The following is a 10,485-nucleotide window of genomic DNA, read 5'->3' on the forward strand; positions in this document are numbered from 1 at the left end:
CCCCAAGCTAAGTGTCTCCTTAATAGGAGCTAGTGACTGACAAATCTCTCAGCAGTTCATTCTAAATAGCCAGCTGTGTTTTAACTTTTTTTTTTTTTTTTTAAATTTAGTTCTAATGAAGTTAACAGTGGAAGTAATCAGCTGTTCAGTGTTCCTCCTTCAGTATTCATTCCTCTTTCTAGAAGTATGGATGTCACCTCCTTGGACATTTGTCTTTGTTAGCACTGTGACTTCTGGCAGCAATACACAGCTGTCTACTCCTGTCTTGCTTCAGATATGTTTTTAGGTGGCAGGCTGAGCCTTTCTACAGGCTGCAGGAACACATTTGGCATAATCAAAAGACACTGCGCAGTAGCTGTTAAAAAGGTGAAGCAATATGAAGCTGTATTATGATAAAAGCAGAAAGAGAAGTAAATATTTATTTTCCTAGAGATCAGCATCTCACCATTTGTTGAAAGAGGCACATTCCGTTTTTCAAAGTTAATCCCCTTGTAAAGAAAAGGGCTTTTATCTGGTATTGAACTTCAGTACTGTCTGTGCCTGCTCAGATCAAACACATTTCATATGCTAAGAAGGAATCTGAGTATATGACTAGCTGTGAATATAAACATGTAAAATATGCACTGTAGGCTTGCAGCTAAAATTGATCTAATAGAGATCCTTTTCATTACGAAGAGGAAAGTCTAAATCTTTGTACATACAAAATGGAAAAATGGCACATGATGCTATAAAGCATTTTTCTCACTACAGAACTATGGGAGTTTTATGATATGCATAAGTACAAGTAGTCTTTATATAAGAAAAAAAAAAATCTTTGAAATATATTCTTCCTAGAGGTAATAGCTGGGAATGGGAATAGGACTGAAGCACATACTTATATGTTAAGTTAAGCAGTTCCATACTACATAGGGCATAGAGGGATGAATTACTTTTCATATATGGTACAAGTAGAGATAACAAATGTAATTACTTTACAAAATAAAAGAAATTGTAAAGCCATATAAATATGACTAAAGTACCAAATGCAGGACAAAATCAGCTTAGAGAAGAGTAACAGTTGAGGCACTTCACTTAAATGAAATTAGAGAAAATTACGACTAAGGTCTTGAGTAGGGGCTTCTTAAGAGAAAACTCCTAATTTTAAAAACCAGATTAAATTCTGCTTTGCACAGTTTGGACACTTAAATTAATTATCTAACACTAATGATTTGTTTTTCTTTCTTCAAACAGTCTATTTAAGCTAGAATGTTACTTTCATGACACAGATTTTCCAGTAGAGTGTTTCAGTTATAATTTATTTACCTTCTTTCCTTAGAAAATTATGTAAGATTACACTGAGCAGATACATTAAAAAGAGTGCTTAGATTTCTAAAATTCATCATATAATCCGAATCTTTACATTCTAGACTAAATAATCTTAATTATATTGCCATGTGCTAAACTGCCGAATTTTATGCTTGCTTTCTCTACCCCGGTGAGACTACACTGGTCCTGCCTTCTGTAACTTTCACTCCTTTTCCCCTTGCTTCTTACTTCAACATGAAATTAGCTGCTTTAGTTTTTGTACTTTAAGAACATCAGCTGTAGTATAGGCTTGCTTAGATTCTTATTTGTATATTACCAAATGCTAAAATGTGACCTTTCTACTTAAACCACAGAAGACTGTCAATTCACAGTTTATTTACCGCTCATTTCTTGTCCTTTATTACCATTATAAAAGAAGCCTTAAATATTTTAATGGAATCAGGCTGTGAAAAGGCCTTCTCTAGGCCATCCCACAGATGTGAGCTGAGCCTACCAGAGTTTTTAAGGACTTTCATTCCAAAAATATCAGTAACAGTAAATGAGATTGTCTCTGCACATTCTCTGCCCTGAGGAAGAGTTTCAATGAGAAGTGTGCCACAGTGCCGGGACTGATGTACACACGGGCCCTTTCCCGCAGTTCCATGGCACACTCCTCGGCAACACATCTTGGCAGCCGAGCCACAGCACCCTCCTGGTCACTGCAGCCAGGCAGGGCTTCTGGTTCCAGCAGTCACGTCCTGCCCTCTCCCTGCAGCGCCTTCCCCCTTACCCGGAGGGGCTGCTGGGCTCCCTTCCCCTCCTGAGGCAGCCACTCTCGCCGGGTCTGACTGAGACCTTTTCAGCTCCAGCGCCATTGCCATTCAGCCGGCAGCCAGTGCCCATCTCACTTGTCCAGCCACTGACCCCACTCCGTCATTCTCCCTCAGTGCCTCAAGTTGGGCCACCGAGCACGAGTGGGTCTCTGAGTGGAAAGTCTCATTAGAAACTGGTGTGTGTAATGGTTACAGGACCCCAGAGGGAGTCTGACAAATGCTGAGCCTGGCAAAAAGCAGGCTCAGACAGACAGATGGCTGCCAGCACTGTCCAGACCAGTCCACTGCCTGCACTCAGGAAACTTGGGTAGGGACATCTGTACTCTGGGCACAGTGTTTATTGACAAGGATCAAATAGCTTTGCTCTGTGTTTCTTCACCTTTGTGCTAAATCTTGTGAGAGCACAGTGTGCTACACAGCCCCAGATGTAAAAGTGTATTAACCACAATGCACAGGGGTACAAATTCCTGATAAAATTCCTTTGAGATTTTAAGGAATATCAAGGGCACTCAGCAGTCAAGTAGCTATTTGTCCATGTGTTCAGTTTTTACCTGTCTGGCTGGTAAAAATTAAAGAAGATGGCAATTTGAGAGCAAATAGTATTACGAGTGTTCTAGTAATCTTGAGATAAGAGAATTTACAGATTTCTCAGTTTGAGGTATGTTGCTTCATCAAGACCTTGGATATCATGGATCTTGATCTCAGAAGTGTTTAGCTCTTCCCCAGTTTAAGAAATGGTATTAGTTCTTTGCTAGTTGCTTATTAGCTTTCCTTTCTATTTTATGGTTTCCTTTCCTACTCCCCGCTGTGGTAATTCTGGAAAACTGTGGTATTTTCAAGTTTATTGAACTATTGTTACTTGCAGCCCCTCAATCTCTTTGTTGATGATGTATTCTGTAAGAGAAAGGTGGGAGTTATTATCACTGTTCTTTTAACAGTTTAAATTTAATGACTGCTGCATTTCTTCTAGACCAAGTACTGGTACAACTGCTAGCAAAAACTGAAGGTGGATGTGTTTTTCCATTGCACTCCTATGAAAATCCTCTGGGAAACTCTTCTAGAAACTTGGAAAAATGGTATGCGAGTACCATTGACACTGCTTGACTATTTCACTCTGGCACTTTCATACATACATGACAATAGGTACTCCCAAAGCACTCTATAGAAACATAAATTAGCTCTAGCTATGAAAAAAAGTCTATTTACAGTATATTTACAAGCAAAACTAAACATTGCCTGGCATTTTTAGGGAAAACAAAAAACCCCTAAAGCTATTGGCATCTGCATTAAAATACAGCAAGACATTGACCCAGTCTGTTTAGGCACAAGCGACCAGATTATTTTTTTTTGCTCTTTCAGAGGTGGAAAAAAATGTCTGTATGTAACTCAAAATAACTGGATGTTTCTGTGGCAACTAGTAAAGGGCGTTTTATCTGTCTCTGATGCTTAAAGTAGAAGCAGTTCTTAGAGATTCCTATTTGAAGTTTGCATACTGGTGTTTGACTTCAGGTCTTGGAAAGAAGGTTGCCTATCTACTCGTATTTTATCCTGTTGCTATCCAGATTAAGATATAGAATAACTGGAACCATAACAAAGGGGTTCTGCTTTCTTGGGTAAGTACATGAATTACTAGGATAAGGAGCCATCCTTACTGTATTTTCGGTTTAGCCCAATTAACGATAAAATTGTTTCGCATTGTGTAACATCTTCATCAGATGGAGTACAAAACTTGTACAACCAGAATAGCTTTATGTTTCGTGACATGAGATTTTGAATGACTCAGAATGACTAGTACTAGAAAATATTATTAATGTTTCAGGGGAACAGTCTAGCTATGCTCCTTCAAATCTATCAGTAGTGAAAAACGTTATCTCCATGGAGTTCTGTTCATCAGCTAAATTTTCCATAATATTTCAATATAAATGGAGTGAGTATATTAGCCATAATATCCCTTATCCTGTTTGATGTTATTATTAATTTAAAATTTTAAATGTAATTGCTAAAATATTACATCATTGCCTATTATTGCACATTTATCTTTCAAAATGTGGAATTGTTCCAAAGTTTTAGTCCCTTTGGCATTTGTTTGTAGTGATTTACTGCCTTTTACACTTTTGTAGAGGAGAATACAGTTTGTTTTTGCAATAAAAATGGAAAGTCTTGTTCAAAAATTAAGTTTCCAAAAGATTCAGTACAGGTGAAAGAATATGAGCATTCTCCAAATCTTAGTAGAATGATGTTGGGAAAATTTGTTCCCGACTTAATACAGCTGTATAAAAGCTTACTCTAATAAGTTTTCACGCTTTAAAGAGTATTTCTCTAGCACTTGAAGCCAATAAGAATAAACTGAACACAGGTCTTTCCATTTCTGGGCAGGTAGAAAAAGTAATATGGGCATCGCTAATTTACACAAAACAACAGTGTAACGGTATCCATAAAAGCTAAATCGCTTTGAATTTCTTTAAAAATGATCTCTGCGGGTGTCTCCAGGCAGATACATTTTCTTCGCAGAAGAGACAATTTAAACACATAATTCCAAGAACCAGGATGTCATCTACCCACTCCCTGTAGAAAATGCTGAGGATAGCCCAAGGCAGCTTGTTACCGTTTATATGCAGGCTATTTTTGACTCCCATTCCAAGGTGGCTGTCTTATGCATTTAGTAGAAACACTGGGTGCCTGACAAAGGACCTTAATTTACTCTGTGGGGTGACTGTTTGAAAAGTAGGTGTACTCTTAGATAAACAGATAAACTCTTGTGCTTATTTATCTGTTTATTTTGTTTTCAGGTTTTAGACTGAAATTTTCAGAATGGCAATTCTGATCTTATTTGACAGACTGAAATCACTGTAAAATTATCTGAAATAAAGTCCTTTTAGGTAATTTCATTACAACACATCAATATAGAAACCAAAAACGTATTTTCATTGTTTCAATGTCAATAAATGTGTCAAGAGTTGTGGGATCTTTTCAAATACATGTTTTCCAGGGATTTTGTGTTTCATTTCTGAGGGAGATACTTCTTTTCTGATGATAGAATTTCACATTTGAGATGTGAAAATTCAGTAGGTTAATTTATTTATACAATGTAGTACATGGTTACACATTAGTAACTATCAATTATCACAAAAAGAGGTACTATTTCTTCAGATAACTCTAAAAATATCAAGGATCTCTTCAATCTAAATGATTCCATGATTCTATTTTTTTTTTCCTGGAAGATTTTAAGGTACACAAGGGTTATTTAAAACTATTTTTAGTAGAAAAAGACAACTATTTTATTTATAGTCGTGAAAATAGCTAATTTTATTTCTTAAAAAATTAAAAATTAAAAACCTGTTAGTATAAAATTATATAGAAAGAAAATGGCTAAGTTCTCTGAATGCATGAGTAGTAAGCCCACAGATCTTTGTGCCACTTCCAGGCTTAACATTGCTTCTTCTGGAATTCCAGATAGCGGCAGTCTGCTGAAACATGAGTTCAGTTACCAAATATAGATGAGTGGGATACGAATTGCATAGTCACAGAGGACAGATGTAATGCACAGGCCACAGTCTTCTCGATGCTTACTGAGGACCAAGCAATCTTTAGAGAATAGCTGGAGCAACTTTAAGCCTGCTTAGATAACAAAGGAGAAAAACAACTTTACCTGCTATTAAATATACTTAAGACTCTGCATGTTGGCCTGCTCATTGTAAGGTCTGTTTTATGTTTTCTGCTAAATGTAATTATTGTACTCTGGGGAGTAGTTTTGCAGGATTTCAAAATTCAGAGAAAAGATATGTTCCTTTTTTTTGTTTCAAAAATCTTACTAGATACATTTCTTCTTTCATTTGATTCTTTTGAACAGATAGGCTTTGGGTCATATTAAGTAATAATTTCTCATGGGACAGGTTCTACAAATTCAGGATGCTTATACTTTTCTTGAAACGAGTTCTTTCATTTTCTATGTTTTTCCATATTTTATTATATAGCCCTTCAAAACCTTGATTTGATTAATTATTCACATTTATCCTGATAATTGTAATCCAGTACATTTTGAATTTACTATTTACCATATTATTCCTTAGAGCATCTATATTGGTTTTTGAATAAATATTTAAACTGCATGATATAAAAATGTATTTTTGCTTGGGAGAAATTTTTAAATATATACAAATAGGACTCTATAAATAGTCTGTATGTAAAAACGTGGGAAGTACAGGTAAAAACTGATCTGCATGCAACGTTGTATTTTATGTTTGTGTCTTTAAATGATATAGTATACGGCTTTTCAGGTTACCTAAGGAGTAATGATGATGAAAACTGTTATAAATACATTGTAGTCTAACTTGGAGAAGCTAGAAATAGCGTTTGAAATTTCTAATTATGATCTTATATGCTACTTGATAGGGTTAGTGACACTTCACCTCCAGTTCACTGTGCTTACAAATTGCACTAAAAGAATAGTGGGTTTATGTGTTACAGTGTGGCTGAAAAATGTCTTTATACTGGAAGCTTCCATTCGGCTGTCTAAAGCTAGATATATTAATACATTTTTAGGCACCAGACCTTTCTCCCCAAGAGGGCTGATCAGCATTAGAAATTGCCTATAACCAGTACACGTTTAAATTCATTGACTTTATCTAAATATCCAGATGCAGACTGATTTACCTAAATTTAGATAGTGGGCTTTGAAAATTCTAACATGTAGCCATTATACTTTTCTAATTATAAAATTGAGTATTAGGAAGAGATATGTTAATTTATAATAATTAATTTTAATCATCATGTTGTGTGGCTAACAGTAAGTAAAATCGTCCTCCTACCATAGCCCATTGAAAGAGCAGAGCAGCTTGGTGTTAGAAGTCGAAGAAGTTTATCTGAGTATGTAATGTGTCACTTTGGGATGTGAACAAGCTAGGAACTGGTATGTATGAGATTTAAATAAAGATATAATTTGAAGCCTGGATATTTACAAGTTGTCCAAAGAGTAAACTAGAGTCTTTGTTCATTTGAATGAACAAAGTTTTGTTCAAGTTCTAAAAAACAACTAAGATTAAGGAGGGAGAAACTCTCAATGTTTAACCCTTGGTTCCCTGGCATTCATCCAGCTTATGCCTTAACAGCTGAGCCTCTTGACCAACTGTTTGCTGTGCTTCTCAGATTCGTTCTTTAAAGCTGTTATGTGGTAGTCAGTTATACTGTATATACTTTTTTAGAATTTGTTGACAGGAGATTGGTATGGTTGCTAAATTTGTTGCTCTGTAAGCACAGATAAAAGGAAAGAAAGATGCAATCCCACAAATAATAAGCTTATCACTGTATTCTGTAACGTATATCAAATCCTAAAGTGCTTTGGTTTTTTTATACTTCTCTTTTATGTGTTGAGCTGTAATCTTTTGGCAAGACAGACGTATCAAGAGGTGCATGTGCCAGGCCAAGAATTCCAATAATCTATCAGTCAGTTAATGACTACATGCTGGGTAAGCCCTGGTGAAGTGACTAAAGGTAATTGGAGCTTGCACAAGCTGATGTAAAATACATCCGAGTGCATCGCATGACTGTCAAGCCACCTATCTATCAGTGGAGAAATATTTTGGACAATTAAGAGAAAATATACTTAAAAAAAAAAAAATCTTATGCAAAATTGACGTCTTAGAAATTATCATAAGAATAAGAGAATTTTCAAGGGTTATTAAAACCACTGATGTTAAACTTAATTAAATGCTTTGCATAAGCAGTGATTACATTTAAGATCAGATCAGCCATAACCTGGTGACCAGCTAGACAAACAAATTTCTACAAGGAGATTTTTAGGCAGATCCTTCCCTTGGGAAAAGAATAGTTTTCCTGATGTCTTGTTTATTGCTGACTTTAAAGAGGCATAGAATGTGCATCCTAATTCTGAAATAATGTTGGGAAACTGGAGATGTATAGATGTCTTTGTGAAATTGGTACAAAGTTTACATTATACACTTATGTTGTGCAGGATGATCTATGGGTTGTGAAATCTATTTCTTCGGTGTTTTACTTTTAATGTAAGGTGTCTTGATATTTCATTTATCAGAGTTGAGGAAAGTGCTACTAAGTTGGTAAACTTAAAAATGTTAGCACAAAAAGTAAAATATTAAACAAATTATCAACATTATTCAGAAAGGATTACTTGGAATCCTCATAATGGTTTCAGCTAGAACACTTTGTCTCTGAGAATTTTAGGGTTTAGTGTCTGTAAGACACTACTATGGAAAAGAGAAAAGTAAATATATTCCCCTAATTTTCATAAGGCTAAAACCAGAAAAAAAATGAAGGGTAATAGCATTGATGTGAAATAACAACATAATAAAAATAGTTGGTGAATGTCACGCTGATCTACAAAAAGGGCTGCAAGGAGGACCTGGGAAGCTACAGGCCTGTCAGCCTGACCTCAGTGCCTGGCAAGGTTATGGAGCAGATCATCCTAAGTACAATAAAACAGCGCCTACAGGATGGACAAGGGATCAGACCCAGCCAACATAAGTTTAGGAGGGGCAGGTCCTGTCTGACCAACCTGATCTCCTTTTATGATCAGGTGACCCACCTGGTGGATGAGGGAAAGGCTGCGGATGTGTCTATCTGGACTTCAGCAAAGCCTTTGACACTGTCTCCCATAATATACTCCTGGAAAAGCTGGCAGCCCATGACTTGGACAGGGGCACTCTGTGCTGGGTCAGGAACTGGCTGGAGGGCCGGGCCCAGAGAGTGCTGGTGAACGGGGCTGCATCCAGCTGGCAGCCGGTCACCAGTGGTGTTCCCCAGGGGTCAGTGCTGGGCCCAGTTCTGCTTGATATCTTTATTGATGATCTGGATGAGGGGATTGAGTCCATCATCAGCACATTTGCAGATGACATCAAGGTGAGGGGGGAGACTGTTGATCTGCTGGAAGGCAGGAGGGCTCTTCAGAGGGACCTGGACAAGCTGGAGAGATGGTCTGATTCCAATGGGATGAGATTCAACAAGGCCAAGTGCCGGGTCCTGCACTTTGGCCACAACAACCCCCTGCAGCGCTACAGGCTGGGCACAGAGTGGCTGGAGAGCAGCCAGGCAGAAAGGGATCTGGGAGTTTGGATTGACAGGAAGCTGAACATGAGCCAGCAGTGTGTTCAGGTGGCCAAGAAGGCATCCTGGCCTTGGTCAGGAACAGTGTGTCCAGCAGAACTAGGGAAGTGATTCTTCCTCTGCACTTAGCTCTGGTGAGGCAGCACCTGGAGTGCTGTGTTCAGTTCTGGGCCCCTCAGTTCAGGAAGGATAGTGAGGTGCTGGAGCAGGTCCAGAGAAGAGCAATGGCTGGTGAAGGGATTCGAGCACAAGTCCTATGAGGAGAGGCTGAGGGAGCTGGGGTTGTTTAGCCTGGAGAAGAGAAGGCTCAGGGGAGACTTCATCACTCCCTGTAGCCACCATGGTTACTAGTAACCACGGCAGTAGTGGATCAGGAGTTGGATTCGATGATCTCAGAGGTCCTTTCCAACCCAGATGATTCTACAATTCTATTCTGTGATTCTATATACATATTGATTCAGGGGAATTGAGCTCATGCTAGGCGATGCACAAAGGATGTCTTCATACTTCTGAGGGAAGATGCATGAGAAAAATGACTCCTAAGTGTTTTCATTCCCACCTAGACAACTTGCAGCCTCAACCCATTCTAGTAGAAACCAAGGTTTATGATAAGTATTTCATGCACCTTTGGATTCTGCTCATCTCTGAGTTTTGTGTCTGGCTTATGGAAGCAAGGATATAACTGAGCTTTTTTTAACTGAGACGTTTTTTTCATTAAGAAATTGTACTTGTGTCTTCCAGGATGCAAGACAGAAGCTGTGGCCAGGTCTTGCCTCTTTCTTAAATGCTGAAGGAGGCTTTCTGTGCAGAGAGAGGCACCAATAAGGAATATCCTGAAAATATGTCAGAAGCTTCGCCTTATCATGACTTTCTCTATGATTCCCTGCCAGACATACAGAATGGTGAATTTTCAAATGAACTTTCTGCCTTCCTTACGCAGGAGGAGATATGTAAGAGCCTTGACATAGCTCGAGAAGCCATTGCCAATTCCATGAAAGAGGATCAGAATGCAGCACCAGACTTTACTCATTGTCTCAACACTTCTCTTTCTAGCCCTTCAGATATACCTTCTTTCAGGGACAGCAAACTGCATGAGCAAGACGCTTTACAGAGGCCTCAAGCAAGCAGTCTGACTTCATCTGCCGCAAGTCACATTCTCCCAAGGAATCAGAAAGAGCAATCCACCGCACCTCAGACAGCAGATAGTTTTGTCACAGTTTCTAGGAGGCAAACACCTTTTCTAACTGCTAGTCCCAGCTTCATTAGAAAACTGAAACATTCAGAGAAAGAT

General features: G+C 38.2%; 1 protein-coding gene across 1 annotated transcript in view; it reads left to right on the plus strand.

The window, feature by feature from the left end:
- Nucleotides 1–5,680: 5,680 nt before the first annotated feature.
- PALLD (palladin, cytoskeletal associated protein) overlaps nt 5,681–10,485 on the plus strand; it is a 200,921-nt gene continuing 196,116 nt past the window's right edge. The window contains exons 1-2 of the mRNA XM_027898507.1: nt 5,681–5,816; nt 9,936–10,471. Coding sequence (XP_027754308.1) covers nt 9,979–10,471 — 493 coding nt within the window. The 5' untranslated portion in view covers nt 5,681–5,816; nt 9,936–9,978. The remainder of the gene's footprint in view (nt 5,817–9,935; nt 10,472–10,485) is intronic.

The sequence above is a fragment of the Empidonax traillii genome, unplaced genomic scaffold, assembly GCF_003031625.1.
Source record: "Empidonax traillii isolate 1590-97213 ecotype Southwest subspecies unplaced genomic scaffold, ASM303162v1 scaffold600:size394560, whole genome shotgun sequence".
Taxonomy (NCBI): Eukaryota; Metazoa; Chordata; class Aves; order Passeriformes; family Tyrannidae; genus Empidonax; species Empidonax traillii.